At 43.4% G+C, this 18,165-nt stretch overlaps 1 protein-coding gene across 2 annotated transcripts in view; it reads left to right on the top strand.

The window, feature by feature from the left end:
- dpp6a (dipeptidyl-peptidase 6a) overlaps nt 1–4,991 on the top strand; it is a 1,544,902-nt gene extending 1,539,911 nt beyond the window's left edge. For both annotated transcript variants that reach the window (XM_068015021.1, XM_068015020.1), the window contains exon 26: nt 1,638–4,991. In XM_068015021.1, coding sequence (XP_067871122.1) covers nt 1,638–1,784 — 147 coding nt within the window. In that variant the 3' untranslated portion in view covers nt 1,785–4,991. The remainder of the gene's footprint in view (nt 1–1,637) is intronic.
- The last annotated feature ends 13,174 nt before the right edge of the window (nt 4,992–18,165 follow it).

Below are 18,165 nucleotides of genomic sequence, written 5' to 3'. Positions count from 1 at the left end.
TAATGAATCAATCCCATGCTCCCAGTTCACAAAGGAAACATGAAACATAGAAAGGACAACACTGAAGACCCCATTCTACAAATTCACTCCCTTTGAATGCAGCTCCCCGGTAGGAGTGTAAGATGCAAGAATCTACCCTATAATCTGAATTCTGATTGTTGATGAGCGTCAGCTAGTAGTGTTACAATGCTTGTAAATATATTGATAAGACTGGCGGCCTAATGCATGATATAAAACAGGAAGAAATCCATTTGAAAGGAACGACAATAGAACTTTAACAATGATGTTACCTCCATATTCAACTATTGCAGTGCACTCCTGGCTGGCCTCCTACCTACCAACCTCCATAAAATTGAGCTCATCCAAAACTCTGCTGCCTGTATCCTAACTTGGACCAAGTCTCATGCACCCATGTGCTTGCTGATTGATTCCTAGTCTGGCAATACTTACATTTTAAAATGTCTCATCCTTATGTTCAAATCCATCCATGGCCTCACCCCTGCCTATCTCTGTAATCTCACAACCCTCCTGTTCTCCACAATTCTGGCCTCTTGCACATCCCCAATTTCCTTCACTCCACCATTGACAGCAGGACCTTCAGCTGCCTAGGCCCTAATCTCTGGAATTCCCTTCCTAAACATCTCCATCTCTCAATCTTTTTCTCATCCTTTTAAGTTGCTTTTTAAAATGTACCACTTAGACTAGTTGTCCTAATGGCCTGGATTTTGCAGTTGACAGTGACCGAATGGATTAAGCCTTTCCTTACACTTGCACTTGCCCACAGACATTGTGTTGGCTTTTGCACTGGAACTTGCAGTGATTAGAAATCCATTTCGGCATAGCGTCCTCTACAGGAGATCTGGGGACCTGTGTAAACAGGGCAAGCAATGGTCTGTCTCCTTAGCCAATCAGATTGAACAATCCTGACTGAAACACGTAGAGTCTAAATGAGGAAGTGTGTGTTAGAATACTAAATTCAATATCAAATCATGTACAGAAAGAAAAATAGAGAGAGGGAAACAAAGATGGGATTAAGAGCATCAGATAAAAGAGACAGAAATAAAAAGTCAAATAAAATTGTTCACTTTTTATTAGTTTGAAAATCTCAAACAACAATTAAAATCTGAAGGATTGAGACTCCACACTCGTAAAAGTTACTTTTCAGTGCCAGAGAAGATGTTTGGCAATATTTAAGACTTATCACGGTGTTAAAACTTACGCACTAACTTGTTCTGATGTGTTTAGTGGGTATCTATCACTTCATACCCTTCAATGCAGAGTGTCTCGGTGAGATACTGTTATAGCAAAGCTTCTGGAGGAGCAGAGCAACTTGGACAGCAACCTCTTCAGTTGCACATTTAACTGCAAATGTGAACTCTCTGGAAGTTTCTGTCCCATTTAATCATTAGAAAGGGTGGGTGCTGATAGCTTCATTGTTGTTTTAATAGAAAATCTGGACAAATCTGTGCAAATCTTTTTATGTGGCTTGGTGTCAAATTTTGCTTGATATCTCACCTGTAGAGCAACTTTCAGTTGCTATATAAATTCCAGTAGTTGGTGGTGATGATGTCAGAGCAGTTCATCTATTTACCAGAATACAGTTCTGTTACTTATACACAAATGTAACTCTTTTACAGATATACCCCGATGAGGGCCATTTCATGGAAAAAACCGCGATTAAGCAGCACCTGCACAAATCGATTGTCAGGTTCTTTGAAAAATGCTTCAGGCCTCCCGACAAGATAGCAGATAAAACAGAAGTGGAGGAGGAAGAGGATGATTAAATTTTTTTGAGCGGCTTGCCAAGCACAAACATCTCTTTTATAAAATACAACTGATTTTGTTTTCCAGACAGTGTTATATTAGCATGTTACAAAGACCGAGAGCAGGAACTGCCTGCACTGACATCACTGCGTCCTCATCGGAAGAATCTCCAGCATGAAAATAGCAATCAAAGTGGTTGACTGTTCTGATGTAATTGACATTCCCCCCCCCACCCCAAAAAAAAGTGGTGTCAGCCTTTGTAATTTCTCATGTGATGGGGGTGTTACAGAAATACACTTAATGGATGATTGAGGAGAACATCAGCAGGCGCAGAGGTCAAGTAGATCAAGAAGGTTTGCCCATACATTCAGCAAATGTTTTGTCAGGATTACCTAGATATCAACAACAACAACAACAAAGCCCAGTACATCAGCAAACGTTCAAGTTATTTCATGGCTTGAGGTGGAAACCAAACTGCACAAGCAGTTTTATAGCACAACAAATACAACAACAACAACAGGAAACATTGACTTGCAGTGGAACCTCCATTATTTGTATTTCAATTATTTAACTATCCCCCATTCAGTTACTAGGATTTTCCTGAGATAAAGCTGTAGGTGAGACATTGCCTCATCATTCTGTCTGCCCCTTCTGCCTGATTATAAGTCAACCACAAAGCCCAAGAAATATTAAATTCACAATATTTTGTATGCATTATCCTTGTCTCCATTCCCATCTCTGAGGTATTGGCTGAACCATAGAGATTTGCAATTATCCACCAATTATCTCTCTCCACTAGGCAGGGCCATCACTATTATCACAGATAATGAAGATTTTGCTTGTAATTCTAAAGTTTAGGACCATTTGTTTTTTACCCAGGATGGGGCTGTATTGTCCAAATAAACTAAACTACCTTTGTTTGAACATAATTTCTCTCCTTTCTCCTTCTATTCTGTTTGTGTATCTAAAGTTATATATTCATTTTCATCGACTTGCCATGGTTCAGTTCATCCCATTCCAACAGTAACATTGAAGCCCAACTGCAACGCTCAGAGTTGGCATATCCTTTGCTGTTACTTTAATAAATGTATATCCTAGTTGCTGACAATGATGTTACAGGTTTCCAAATGTCCTCTTTCTGTATTTCTGTGTCAGTCTTATAAGATTCACCTGTGCATGGCAACACACCTGTCCACCTTTGGAATGTCGACAAAGTGCTTGCTTTAAGTGTATGGTTGCAGTGTCGCTATTTTCTGGCAATGTGAACGTATTTTTTTTTATACCTATGTACATTTTTTTCTATACAGCTTCATGCATCAACAGGGTTGCCTTCTCCCACTTCTCACTGAATTAGTGTTGGTGTTCGCTAACATTTCTTTAATCCTCTGAGTGCTGATGATCACATTGCAAGTTCTAGTCAAGCAAAAGCTCCATTGATTTGCAAACTCTGCACCTCCTAAAAATTGTATTCATTTTCCAATTCCCCCAATTAATCTTCTGTTGTAAAATACAATCTGATTATTAACCATTAAAAGTGACCAGGGAAGATGAACAACAATAAGCAAACCAGGTAAGTTCTTGTACTTGTTCTTAAAGAAAATGGAAAAGTATATAAACGTCTCACCTATTTTACATACAAGCTGCCTTGTAGTCCTTGCATAATGAATATGTTGTGATTTGTGAAAAATGTTGTCTGTTGCCTTTTTTAGTTGCTTTGAAAAAAATGAGAGTGGGAAGGGAGTGAAAAATCTTGTCATCCATGGTACAAAGAGGTTTGATTTAGTACTCAGAGGATTAACAATGTGGTCACTTCCTTTGGAAATTATCTGTAATTTATGGATTTTCTTTTTTAAGTATTTTGTCCACAGATTTATTAAATGGCTCATTTTGCAAATTTACACTCTCACTTGGGAACTAGAATATCACTCCTTTACACTAAGCTTTCCCATTTTAAGAATGTCTAACAGCACTGTGGGTATACCTACCCCACACGGACTGCAGCGGTTCAAGAAGGCACCTCCCCACCACCTTCTCAAGGGCAATTAGGATGGGCAATAAATGCTGGCCTAACCAGCGATGCCCACATCCAGTGAACGAATAAAAACAAATTTAAAAAAATAAAAAAAAACTATGGTCATACTGATCGCAAAATTAGGTTGGACTAAGAAAACACTTAGGGCGGGATTTTCCAGTGGACTATGACAACAGCCCATATGGGGGTCCTGAGCCCACCCATGTCGTCAGTGCACCCGCTAGTGCAACCTTCCAGGAGGCAGCCAATGGCGGGCTCCCGAGGCTGCAGGCCCAATTAGAGGACCTGCAGTGATGTCAGGCCCACAGCTCCAATGGGAGAGATGGGCATTGCTGAGGCAGGCACGTGAGGGTGAGGGCACCTAAACATGGAGGCACCCTGAGTTATCGGCAGAGAGTTAATGAAATAAAGAGGCCTGAAACCAGTAAGGACGTTGGGGTGGAGGGGGAACCCCTCTACCGGACTAGTGAAGGACGGTGCTACGGGCTTTCATCCCCGCAGCCCCGTCATTGGGGCTTGGGGCCTCCGGCTCCGATGTCCCCCTGGTCTGCTGCTGGGAGACCGCCTCAAGTGGACAGCTGACCCTCTTCCCAGCCCGCCCCAGGAAAGTCCCCCGGTGGCAGGAATGCATCAGGGAGCCATAATGATGCAGCTCCCCTAACTCCAACCCCATTTCCATGGGGCCAGGAAAATCCAGCCCTTAATCTGATCTAGAATCACAACCCTATGCCTCCACTCGATCAGCATTTAGCTGTTTCTTAAATTAGTCCTGGCCTCAAGTACCCTTCCCAACAACCTGTTGCAGCTTTTGAGCACTGTCTGTGTGAAGAAACCCTTTTGATTGCTAATTATTAACCCTATCACAACTGTACTTTAGGGACACTTACTTCCATTATTCTTTAAACCTGTAAACATTAGAGTTTTCATATGTGACATTTAAGATAATATTCCAAAATATTCACTGATAGTGGTGAAGACAGGAGCTTGGGACCTAAGAAAGGGATTTTTAAAAAATGTCAACAGTCAAAATACTAACACATTGCCATCAAAGTACTAACATGTTACCATTGGACTACAAATCCTGTACTACAACTTTATAGTTTAGCAACATTCACATCAGAAAATCATATTATAAAATCTTGTTATCAAAGTATCAATAGCTATACTATAGGTGCATTTATATCATTGCTTTAAACATCTCATTTTTATTATTGCTGTGTATGTAAAACTGTCTCAATGAGTTGAAGATATTATCATTTCCTACCAAACTTACTAAATAAACAGTATTAAATTCTGAGATCCCTCAATTTACGAGACTGGTCTGGAGTTATTTCTGAAAACAGACGTTTTAAGAAGCAGTTAATAGCATTTAAGCATTTGAGAGAATCATTCAGTCAAATCTGCTTCTCCAGAAAATGAAAAAGCAGGTATTTATGCCGTGTAACTTGGACAGCATAAGAGAGAATTATACATTCCCCACTCCTTCATCGTGATTGCGAATGCAGAACCAGTGTCTCACCGGATCAGATTTTGCAGTCAGTGGCGGACGAGTGGCACTGGCCATTCATTGCACTTACACTTGCCCAGAGACTTTCTGTGAGCTTCTGCGCTGGAACTTGCCGTAATAGAAAGCCATTTCAGCACAGAATGCTCGACAGGGGATCTGTCACCTATGTGTACAGGGTAAGCAAAGGATGTGTCTCCTTAACCAATCAGATTGAAGAATTCTTCATGAAGCATGCAGGGCGGGATATTTATTCATTCGGGAGGGCAGGAAAGGGGAGGGCGATCACTTAAACTCGCCCCTCAGGTCAATGTGCCAGTTTCCCAATGCGAAATCAATATGCTCCGAGTTTAAAAGGTAGCGGCAGGAGTGCGAAGCAGCAACCCAATCACTCTGTGTAAATGGCCACTTAAGCTTGTTCCCCACTCGTTAAAGAACCAGTTTTGAATTTTCTTCCGAAGGTGCAGATTCTACGGGGAGGAGGAGGCGGTGATACAGCAGAGACTGAGCTGGAATAGCAGGACAGAAGCAAGAGGCACCGTTGAAGGAGGAAGGCTCAGAGAAGGCCTTCGTCCACAGGCAACCAGTTGTAGTCATGAGAAGACTTATCTTTCATATCTCTGCACTCTTGACAAGGGCATTTTGTGGGGGATTGGAGGGGCAGGCCAGGGACAGGTCCTTCTGCTAATGGGTGTCAAGGGTTCATGATGGGGGGGTGGGGTGGCGTTCAGGAAAACTCCACGTTCCATTTCCAATGAAGGAAGAGCAATAGAGAAAATGGGATCACGCTTCTCTGAGATTGCTTCAACCAGTGATGAGGAGCAGCATCTGCTGGAGCAGAGGAAGACCCCTGGGCAATGGTGGGGGGTGGCAAAGGGGTAAGGATGAATGTGCAGGATGGTTCCAGACTCTCCACCATATACAGTCTTCACCAGCATGCTCCATTACTCTGCCAACACTCACATCCCATTCTCCTGCGTCTCGGTAACATGAAATGGAAACACACAAGGCAGCTTTAGTGCAACAACTCTTCCAGTGCTTTATCGCTTAACAGTTCACTATTATTTACATCAGAAATACCCACGTTACCCACAAAGTGACATTACTGGCACGGTGGCCTGGGCTCATGGCTACTTCTACAAGGTGCTCGTCCTGTGGCTGAGGATGAACTGGAGGCAACCTGTCTGGGACTGAGATGCCCATGGTAGCCAGCCCTGTCATGGAGGTGGAGGGGGGCACCAGCATCCCTGCAATAGCAACATGTGTGGTGTTCGCCACTAACAGCGTGCTGCCATCAAGCCAAAATGACACCCTGCCTATCACACAAATGAGTAATGTGATATATGAATTTCAATGCCAGTGTGATGCTAGGTATATAGGCCATACGTTCGAAAGACTGGTGGATCGTATCAAATAATATGTCCCTTCCACTGTTTGCAACGGGCAAGGTACAGACCGTACCCAACCAGCCCATGCTTGCAAAACTCAAAACACAATGTCCAACATTCAATGTGATTCCGCAATTGGACAACATTTGCTAAATAATCCTCAGTGTGCTAGAAATTATGCTGACAACCAATTTAAAATTGCCAGTAGGGCTCGCAGTCTGGTGCATTTGTGCGTACTGGAAGCTACATATATTAATACACAGGGCCCTGTTCTTTGCAGACGGAAAGAACATGTGCAAACATGTTGCAGCTAAACAAAACAAAATAAGTGACAGCCATTCACTGGTTCATTCTTCAGGGCAATGCCTTGACCAATCAGAGTCAAGATGCCTGGTTTAAATTTCAAACAAAGCTTGGCAGTTAACTGTCAGTCACCATAAACTGTTGCATTCTCCATGGTAATGCCTCTACCAATCAGCGTTCACCTGCCAACCTGTCAGCACTCTTCTCATGCAATATAAAGATGTTGCTTTCCGTTACATTCGTATTCTAGCGGATTGTTCTGATGAGTGCAAGACGAAAAGCTTTGCTAACACGTCTCTATTTCAGCAAGATTCCATTTTCTTGCCTGTTATCATATTAGTTCATGGTGTGTATTTGCTTGGCTAAATTTACAGCCCTTATGCATACTGATACTTTGTTAGCTTCCAGTTAGGGAGATAAAAAAGGGGAATTTTGTATGTCTTAAGAAAGAACCTGTATTTATAAAACACCTTTCCCATCCTTAGGACATCCAAAGCAGTTTACAGCCAATTAAGTACTTTTAAAATGTACTCATTATAAGGAAGCATGGAAGCCAATTTGCACACAGTAAAATCCCACAAACAGGGATGAGATAAATTAATAATTTTTAGTTATGATCCTGTTAGGGACCATTAATTTTTATAAAGAGGAAGTCAGATTTCCAGTTATTACTAAAAGAATTACACCACAAGATTTCACATTTTATGCAAAACAATTACTGTACAAGAGTTAAACAAAGCAAAACACTCTAACTTAACACTACATTGGAAACACACATTTTAAACTTAAAATCTTAACAGAACATGAAGATAAGTACTTTAAACTCTAAATCTCAACACAACACTCCTGTTTGAGTGTTACTTCCACCCCAAGAGTTCCCCTATACTTTACAAGATCTTGGCGGTTTGGTTCACGTCTCCTCAGACCAATCAAAAGTGTACCACAGCTCTTAGGAATTCACTTCGCTTATCCTTAATTTCTCAACTGTCTTCCGAGGTATGAGATCTCCTGGGAATTCTTCCACTTGCATCCGCTAGGCAATCCTCCAGTTCTCTTCCAACACCTCTCGAATCTGGACCTCCTAGCTTGAGCTTGAGTGTTATTCAAAACAGAAACACCCCTGGTTCCTGATGGCCTCTTTGCTTCTGAGCCCAGTACTCTCAAAGCCAACTGACTGCCTGTGTCAACAAGCACCCAAAAGAAAACCTGATCCAAAAGGCATCTCGTTAGCAACATCTATCTCCATAGCATAATGGTACATATGGGGAGGCTGTGGTGTAGTGGTAATGTCATTAGGCTAGTAAAGTCACTGGGCTAGTAATCCAGGGCCCAGGCTAATGCTCTGGGAACATGGGTTCATATCCCACCATTGCAGATGGTGAAATTTGTATTCAATTGATAAATATGGAATTGAAAGCTAATCTAGAGTCATAGAGAGATACAGCACTGAAACAGGCCCTTCAGCCCACCAAGTCTGTGCTGACCATCGACCACCCATTTGTACTAATCCTACATGAATCCCATATTTCCTACCACATCCCCACAATTTTCCTACTTACACTAGGGGCAATTTACAAAGGCCAATTTACCTATCAATCTGCAAGTCTTTGGCTGTGGGAGGAAACCAGAGCACCCAGCAGAAACCCACAGGGAGAACTTGCAAACTCCACACAGGCAGTACCCAGAACCGAACCGGGGTCGCTGGAGCTGTGAGGCTCTGATGCTAACCACTGTGCCACCCTTTAATGGTGATCATGAAACCATTATCAATTGTTGTAAAAACCCATTTGGTTTAATAATGCCCTTTAGGAAAGGAAATCTGCCGTCCTTACCTGGTCTGGCCTACGTGATTCCAGACCCACAGCAATGTGGTTGACTCTTAAAATGCCCTCTGAAGGGCCTAGCAAGCCACTCAGTTCAAGGGCAATTAGAGATGGGCAATAAGTGCTGGCCTTGCCAGCGACGCCCACATCCCACAAACGAATGTTAAAAAATTGCCCCAGATAGCAATTTAAACTGATTATTTCGAACTCCAAATCTTCTCTTTGTTCTGGGAAATCATATGAATAATTTAAACCCCTAATTGAGGCAGCTGCAGCCTCACTGGGCTGAATTTATCAGCCCGCGGCAGCACGCTGTGAAGTCGGTGGCCTTCCGACATGGAAGTGCCGCTGCAGAGCTCCCGCAATATTACGTGCAGGGGCTCATTCAAATGGAGGGGGCGGAGCGGCCTCCGCCGATGACGTAGAGAAGGTGGCCACCACGCAGGCACCGGCGCCATTTTTACAGGACTTCAAGCCCTTCAGCAGAAATGTAAATATTTGCAGGTGCTGGTTTGATAAAAATGTCAATAAAAGTTTAATTTAACTTTGAATCCCACCTCCCCACTGCATACTCAATACATAAATTCACCTATCCCCACCCGAAAAAACACTTCTTGAAATTCCAAACATTCCCCCCTGAACTTCAGCATCTTTGACCCTCAACCCCTTCCCACCATCCCCACAACCAATAAGAATAGTTTTCCCTGCTCTCCCCCCACCCCCGATAATTTTATTCCTCCCCACCCCACTCCCCCCCCTTCACCAGTGTCTCGCCTCCGAACTCCGTACAGAGTTCCGAAGGTGCACGAGATGCGGCCAGCGACCATAAAATCGGCGTGGGACAGCCACTGGGAGCAGGTAAATTCATTTGCATTTTTATTTACCTCATTTCGATATTTTAATGAAGGCCTCGCCACCAAGCTGCAGGGGGGTGGTGGTGGTGGTGGTGGGTGGGGTTGCTGCAGCGAGGCCTCACCACTGCCGTTAATATCGGGCAGGGTCTTCTTAGCGTCGTGTGTCATGGCAGGTTGCTCCCGTAAGCATTTTAAGGGCCTCACCACCACGAGGTCGAGGGGCTGGTAAAATCCAGCTCACTGTCTCCATCAAGAAGTTCCCATTGTTTACGGTCTTCACACTTCCCATTATGACCTTACTTAATAAACATGGGCCACCCTTTGATTTGTCACCACCCTGGGTTTGTTTGCCAGTTTCTCAAATCAGGTGTTTTCATTTGTCTTGCATTAAAACAAAAATCAATTCCCAAATTTAAAGCTGCCTCTAGAAAATTAATACAGACATTGAGCCAGGATACAGTAACAGATAAATGTTGGAAAACTTTTATTTTTTTCTTCAGGGGCAAGAGTGCTACCACTGATATAAGGCTAACATTTCAAACCTGGAAAAGCGTGAACCAGTGAAGAAATGGAAATCCAAGAAAGCACATCTCATACAAAATAACTCCACACTGGGAATACGGCAGAGAATTTCATTTGCTGCTGGCATATTTGTGCAGTTATGAAAGGAAATCAGCTGTTCCCATTTTTGTGACATTTCATTTGTTTTGATTTTCATCATTTATTTATCAGCCTGCTCTCATGACACTGCTCCTAGTGCTTTCACTGACTGTGATGAGTTTGTCATTTACACAGGTAATTGTCACAGCTCTTGACTGAAGGTGCTCCAAGCCAGCCAATGCAGGCTGCACGTACAAATGCAGCATGCCATGCATTCAAATGCAGCAATGTCCTTCTGCAGTCCTCACACAGAGGAAGACTCGCACTACTGCAATAACCAGATCATCAGTGTTGTTTTTCTCCTACTTCATCTAGTACTCAGCAAATTGATGTACAACTTACAGTCTCTGAAGCAAAATGAGATGGAAAAGTTGCCCCTTATTGCTGACAAAACAGTCAAATTACACCGACAAATACAAAACCGGTCCCCGTTCCAGTGATGGGTGAAGGCCAGGGAGATTATGCAAGTCAATGGAAGAATGAGTCCATTAGAATTTGAATATAAGTTTGTCCTAAGGTTTCTGTTTTTCCCCAGCACATGTTGTCTGCTATTATTGAAAATATGATTACTGAGAAATTGCATAAATTTGAAATGAGGAAGTTCTACTTTTGAAAAGAAGGATGAGAACAACTTCACCTTGATAAGTACCACCATGCACCATAAATTCACAAATTGCTTTGCGTGTTGTACTGCTGCCATCAGCATTGTTCATTACGAAAACAAATTGAGATTCTAAGTAGACCAGTAAAGCCTTCAGACTAACAATTTATTCAGTAATTTGTTACAAAACAGGATCTAGTTTACTGAAAACGTTCAGCTTTAACAATATTCTGTCTTGGGGGTGGTTTAAATGGTAGTTAAGTAAATATTAGAAAAGTTTTTTCACCTTCTCCTTTGGGTTGTCAGGTTGGCTCAGTTGGTAGTATTGTTATATCTGAATTAGAAAGACCTGGGAACAAATCCCACTCCAAAGACTAAAGACACCTCTAGTACCCTTGAAATCAGGGTCTACATTGCACTATTCTTTTTGTATCTGTGTGCTAAGTTGTAGTAATTTGTATCCACGAACACTGAAATCCCTTTTGCTCCCCCACAGGCGTTAGTTTATCACCATTCGAAGCAGAAAATCATAGAGTGGCTACAACATAGAAGGAGGCCATTTGGCCCGTCGAGTCCATGCCGACTCTCTGCAAGAGCAACTCAGCTAGTCCCATTCTTTCACCCTTTCACCGAAGCCTTGCAACATTTTTCTCTTCAGATAAGTATCAATTTCCCTTTTGAAAGCCACGATTGAATCTGCCTCCACACTCTTAGTCAGTGCATTCCAAATCCTAAACACTGCATCAAAATGTTTTTCCTCATGTCACCTTGCCATTCATCTTAAATTGGTATCCCCTGGTTCTCAACCCTTCTGCCAATGGGAACAGTTGCTCTCTATCTACACTGTCTAGACCCCTCATGATTTTGAGCTCCTCTATCAAATCTCCTCTCAAACTTCTCTTCTGTGAAGCGAACTGCCCCAGCTTCTCCAACCTATCCACATATTTGAAGTCCCTCATCCCTGGAACCATTCTCGTAAATTTTTGCTGCACCCTCTCTAATGCCTCCACATCCTTCCTAAAGTGCAGTGCCCAGAACCGGACACAACATTCCAGTTGAGACTGAACCAGTGTTTTATAAAGGCTCACCATAGCTCACTTACTCTTGTATTCCTTGCCTCTATTTATAAAGTCTGGGATCCCCTATGCCTTAACTACTTTCTCAACCAGCCCTGCCACCTTCAATGTTTGTGCACATACACCCTCAGATCCCTCTACACCCACATCACTTTTTGAATTGTATTCCTTACTTCATATTGCCTCTCCTCATTCTTTCTACCAAAATATATCTATTCACAGTTTTCTGCATTACACTTCATCGGCCACTTGTCTGCATATTCCACCAGCCTGTCCATGTTCTTTTGAACTATCAGAGTTCACAATACTTCCATCTGCAAATGTTGAAATTGTGTCCTGCACATCTTAGTCTTGTTCATTAACATATATCAAGAAAAGCAGTGATCCTAATACCAACCCCTGGGGAACCTCATTATATACCTTCCTCCGGTCTGAAAAACATCCATTCACCACTATTGTGTTTCCTGTCACTTATCCAATGTCATATCCATGCTGCTACTGTCCCTTTTATTCCATGGGTTTCAACTTTGCTGGCAAGCCTATGATGTGGAACTTTATCAAATGCTTTTTGGAAGTCCATGTACACCATATCAACCGCATTACCCTCATCAACCCACCCTGTGGTGTTACGACCAGGTGAGAAAGGGGTCTAGGGTTCCCTTTCACCCTTCACCTGGTCTTACCGTAACAGGTAATTTTTAAACACACTGTGTTTTTAGCTCCCCCTTGGTGAACCCTTGCTCATCGCTTTCCAATTATAAGGCAAAGAAACCAGCACAAACAGGCTTCCTTAGATTTAAAGAAGAAAAGTTGAAATTTATTAAACTTAAACTCTAATTTGGTTAATACCTATGGATACACAGCGCTCCCACACTAGCATGCATATGCAATAAACACAAGCAGATAGGAACAGAAAAAGAGCGGAAGAAAATTAATTCGAAAAGTTTGAAGAGTTTTTGGTACGGTTCTTCGAGCTCACTGTAGAGTCCTTGATTGTAGGTAGATCTTGCTTTTCATTGGGGCCCAGTATTCTTCTTAAACCTTGTTCGCTGTAGCAGACTTTTCTCTCTTTGGGTTCATGTGCCTTCAGTGGGTTTGAAGTTCCGTGAGCAAGAGATGGGAGCAGGCAGGAGAGGTCTTCTCAGCCCAGGAGCAGACACTCTCAGTTCAAACTGTTTGTACACTTCAGAAAAACCCAAGTTGCCATGCAGGTTTGTCATGTGATTAACTGGTCTGACCATGTCTTGGATTGTATCACCTTAGCAGTCTCTGGATTTCTTCCCTTACACACAATACCTGTGATCAAGGCCCATTGTGGGTTGAATGTGTCAGGGAATGGTCCTTTGTCCTTCCAATCACTGTCTGTTAATATGCAAATATATTTTCCAGCCACCTGTTTAACAAGTCCTTTATTCACTCCAGTAACAGTTTCAAATCATGCCTCATTCTTGGCAGGTGGGAGCCTAGCATGACACCTCCACACTCAGCAGAATGAAATGCAATTTGAAAAAAAGTGCATTTCATTAAAAAGGTCAATGGAAAATATAAGATACAAAAAAAACTATATTTCTCTCATTCATTCACAAATCCTAAAACTTATTACAAATGCCCCTTTATTGGCATCCCAATAAACATGCGGTATTTTTGGGGGGAAGTTTCTCTTCCATTTGCCCATTTCCATGGCTGACTAGGGCCTTTGTTCCTGCTGAGGTAATTTTTTTCCCAGGAGAGTCCATAATGTGGTAGGGGGGGCGGTCTATCCTGAACTCTCCTTCAGTACTTTGCTGAGTCATGCAAAGGCTTTTGACTTCAGGGAGATGTGTGGTTTTCTTTTTTCTCTGTGGGGGAGGATTCTTTACTAATCTCCCTTTTGTCCCAGAGGACACTTCTGCTTGCAGGTATTTGTGCAGATTCTACTACACTCCCCTGTGGCATCTGGAGTAGGTGAGGCATCACCCTCATGGTTTCTCTGCCACCTAGAGGTCAGTCTTTGTCTTTGCAGGTTCCTGTAAATGGTAACTCTGGTGGGGTGCTTCTAGTGTGTTCCATTACATAGGAGGATGTGGCGGTCTAACTTTTCCCATTTTTCGGGGTTGGTTGACCGAACAGTAGGGGTTTTCATCTGGGATTCTTCCCGGACCTCCTTTAACCTGCCCTTTTGGTCACTTTTTCCCCTTCCTGTCTAACCTTTTGCCAGCCTTGTGCCTGCCTGTCACTTTTTGTTCTCGGTGGGGGTCCCTTACAGTTTACCAGCCCTCTGCTGGAGGGTCCTCCAAACACTGGTACAGGACTTAGGGGTGCAGGTTTCACTGTAGGTTGATGTTTCCCCTCATCCTGGCACATGTGGCAACTCCTGCAGTACTCCACCACATCTTTGTGGAGTTTTGGCCAATCAAACTGTTGTCTTATGCGGGCTTTGGTCTTTCGTCTACCGGCCTGTACAGGCATTGTAGTCTCGTGGGCCCTTCTTAATATTTCTCTCCGGTACCTCTGCGGCACCACTAACTGGTGAACTACTATCCACTCCTGGCTCTCAGGTCTGTGAGGAGAACTCCATTTCCTCATCAGTACTTCATTCTTTAAATAGTAGCAATCCGCGACTCCCTGTGCTTCACTTTCAGACTGGGCAGCCTGTGCAACACTGAGTCGGCACGCTGAGCCTCAGCTAGGGAAAATCCATTTAATTTATTCCTGGGTCTCCTAACTTTCCAAAGAAAGTCACGGGCAGACAGACCTGGTCATCTGTCTGCAGTGCCAATTCAGTCTCCTCTGGGGGAGCTGGTTTGATCATGGCTTGAACCACTACACATTCAGGGAAACTGCAGGGGTCTGTCTCCTGCCACGGCCCTGTCTCTGTGACCTCCTGCGGTCTTTCTTTCAATTCTGGAGGGGCTACCACCTTCAGCCCTGCCAGATCATTACCTAGAAGCAGGTCAACCCTGTCCACAGGCAAACTAGGGACAATCCTTACAGTCACTGGTCCCGAAACTAGGTCGCACTCCAGGTGCACCTGGTGAACAGGTACAGGCATACACTGCCCTCCAATACCATTCACCACCATCCTGGTGTTCACTACACTCTCTGGGGAAAAGGTCATGCCTTTGTGGACGCTGTGTCCCTGAGAATTACTATGGGCTTGCTTGCCCCACTCGAGGGGTATGGGGTTATTCTTCCTTCAGACATAAAACCCTGATAACCTTCAGGAATCCTATTAAATTTTCCTGCACTTGCAGCCGTAGGCTTCCTGGGTCTCACTCTTGCTGCAGTTAAAGCCACAGCTTGTTCTGCTGTGCTTTCCATCAGGTCCCCGCCTTCACTGAACGGTTGTGCCCTGATTAACCCTACAGGTTTTCCATGTAGTTTCCAGCTTTATTACAATGGAAGCACACAGGTCCTTGGGTCTCACTATTGCTCACAACACCTTCCTTTTTGGCTAGAGGAGGGCCCCCTGTGTCTTCTGCTCTCCCTTCTCTCTCAGGACTGCTTGGGTTGCTGTCACCTTCCCACCCATTGTCCCTTTTGGACTTGTTGGGGTGACTAGGAAAGGTTCTCCCCTGAGAAACCAACTTATAAATTAAAGCAAACTCAATGGCCAGGTCGGCCACTTGTTGGGCTCTCTGGACCCGTTGCTCCTCTACATGGGTCTTCATGGAGAATGGAAGAGAGTGTTTAAATTCTTCTAACAGAATTACTTCTCTGCGATTCTCATAGCTGAACTATACTTGAAGAGCCCTCAGTGTCTGGTCAAAAGCCAGCTGCTTACTTCTTTCAAACTCCAGAAACATTTGATTAGCTTTCCTCTTGTGGGTTCTATACTTTTAGCGATAGGCTCCGGGTAACTAATTCGTATGCCTCAAGTACAGCATTTCTGGTCAGTTCATAATTTGATGAACTCTCATCTGGCAACAGGGAATAAACCTCATGGGCTTTTCCCGTTAGCTTGCTTTGTAGTAAAAGAGGCCAGCCCTGAATTATGCTGCTCCATATTGACCATGCTTTCACTAGGGTTACTCTGTCACCCCTTAGTTAACGCAAGCTGCTTCAACTCTCTTCTTTCACATTCCTTCTGGAATATTCTTTCTCTCTGCCTCTCCTCAAATTCAAGTTTCTTTTGTTCCAATTCTATCTTTGCTAACAATACCCTGTCAGAGTTTGCTTCTAACCCTGTTTCTGCTTTTTCAGTTTCAATGAAAAAATGGTTGGCCGCTAGCCTTCGGAGTTCAGACTTCCTAGCCTTGCCACGTACAGTGATCCCACACTGCTCAGCTATTTTCCTCAACTCCTCCATAGACAGTGCCTTTAACTTATCCCAAGCTACTTCACCCCAGCTTGGAGAGCGACTAGCTTCAGTTGCAGACGTTAGTATTTAAGTACAAACAACCGCAAGACAACCAGTAATGAAATCTTGCTCTTTTTGGCTTGGGAACCATTTGGCTTCCCACTTCCAATTTCTTGTTTGTCTGTAGATAAAATTCCGGCTGGTATTACCCAAATTTCTGCAACGACCAGGTGAGAAAGGTGTCTAGGGGTCCCTCTCAGTCTTCACCTGGCTTTATCGTAACAAGGTTTAATTTTTAAAATACCGTGTGTTTTTAGCTCCCCCTTGGTGAATCCTTGTTCACCGCTTTCCAATTATAAGGCAAAGAAACCAGCACAAACAGGCTTTCTCAGGTTTAAAGAAGAAAGGTGAAATTTTATTAAATTTAAACTTAATCTCTAATTCGGTTGACACCTACGGATACATGAAACGCCCACACTAGTATGCATACATGATACACACATGCAAATAGAGACAGAAAAGAGCAGAAGAAATAAAGTGGAAACGTTTGAGGCAATATCTGAAGAGTTTTTGTTATGGGTCTTCGAGCTCCCTGTAGAGTCTTTGATTGTAGGTCGATCTTGCTTTTCATTGGGACCCAGTATTCTTCTTAAACCTTGCTCGCTGTAGGAGACTTTTCTCTCTTGGGATTCATGTGTCTTCAATAGGTTCAAAGGCTTGTGAGAAAGAGACAGGAGTAGGCAGACAGGAGAGGCTATGGGGGTGAGGCAGCCAGGAGAGAGCTTCTCAGTCCAGGAGCAAACAGACCGAAACTATTTTTACAAATTCAAAAAATTCAGGTTGCCCAGCAGGTTAGTCATGTGACCAGCTGGTATTACCATGTCCATTTGTGCATTCGGCCATTTTAGCAGGAATGTGAGCTTCCCCACCTTCAACGTCTGATGATCAAAAGTCCATTGTAGGTTGTATGTGTCAGGGAATGGCTGCTTTGTCTTTCCAAACACTGTCTGTTAATATGCAAATATCCTCCCAGCCATGGCTGATCTGTTTAACAAGTTCTTTCTTCACTCCAGTAACAGTTTAAAATCAATGTTCATTACAAATTCATGGACCTCATTCTTGGCAGGTGGGGGCCTAGCATGACAGAAGCCCTCAACCAAAAGTCGACGAGTGCCAGTGGTAAACAGTTGAACCAAATATTAATGCCATGCCATGCATGACATATGAGAAGGTTCACGCCAAGATAGAATGCTGGAGGGAGGCCCACTCGGAGGTAATGGGGAAAAATTGATCCATATTGTGCCCATTTTCTGGGCTGAAAATTGGAGCAAAAAGAACCAGTTTTGGGGCTCAATGTCCTGTGTCTGACCTCCACCTATGTTACAGGTGCTGCCAAATTGGTAAAGGTCTTTTACCAGGCATCCTTGGTAGTCACCTAAAACAGCATTAGACCCCTTGTATATGTTAATGAGCAATTTAGTGTCTGTTTATGAACCTCTCTGGCAAATTGGACAGCGCTGAATGAAACAGATGCCGTGCCTGTCCTGCCCAGGTTTTCTACACATCCATGCGGCCTAGCTGCAGTCCTTAAAGGAACCGTTGGAAGCTGTCACCAGAAAGTACATTTTATTTAAAACCATATTTTAATGTGGACATGGGCGAAGCAAGAGTGCTCCTCCCAGGTCCACAGCTTCACTGAGAGCTGCTGCCTTTGGAGATTGAAGGGGTTAATGCTCCCCAATTATTCAAATGAGGCCCAATTTCAGGCAAGCCTCAGGCCTTCAGCTTATGGAGGACGCTCTGTTCTTCGCCTAAAAATGGGCCCAGACCAATTTATGGGCCAATGAGTTTTAATCAGCCCACTCAAAGGAAAAGGTGCTA

This window comes from Heterodontus francisci, chromosome 2 (genome assembly GCF_036365525.1).
Source record: "Heterodontus francisci isolate sHetFra1 chromosome 2, sHetFra1.hap1, whole genome shotgun sequence".
Classification (NCBI taxonomy): domain Eukaryota; kingdom Metazoa; phylum Chordata; class Chondrichthyes; order Heterodontiformes; family Heterodontidae; genus Heterodontus; species Heterodontus francisci.
This window is presented reverse-complemented; position numbering and strand designations above follow the sequence as displayed.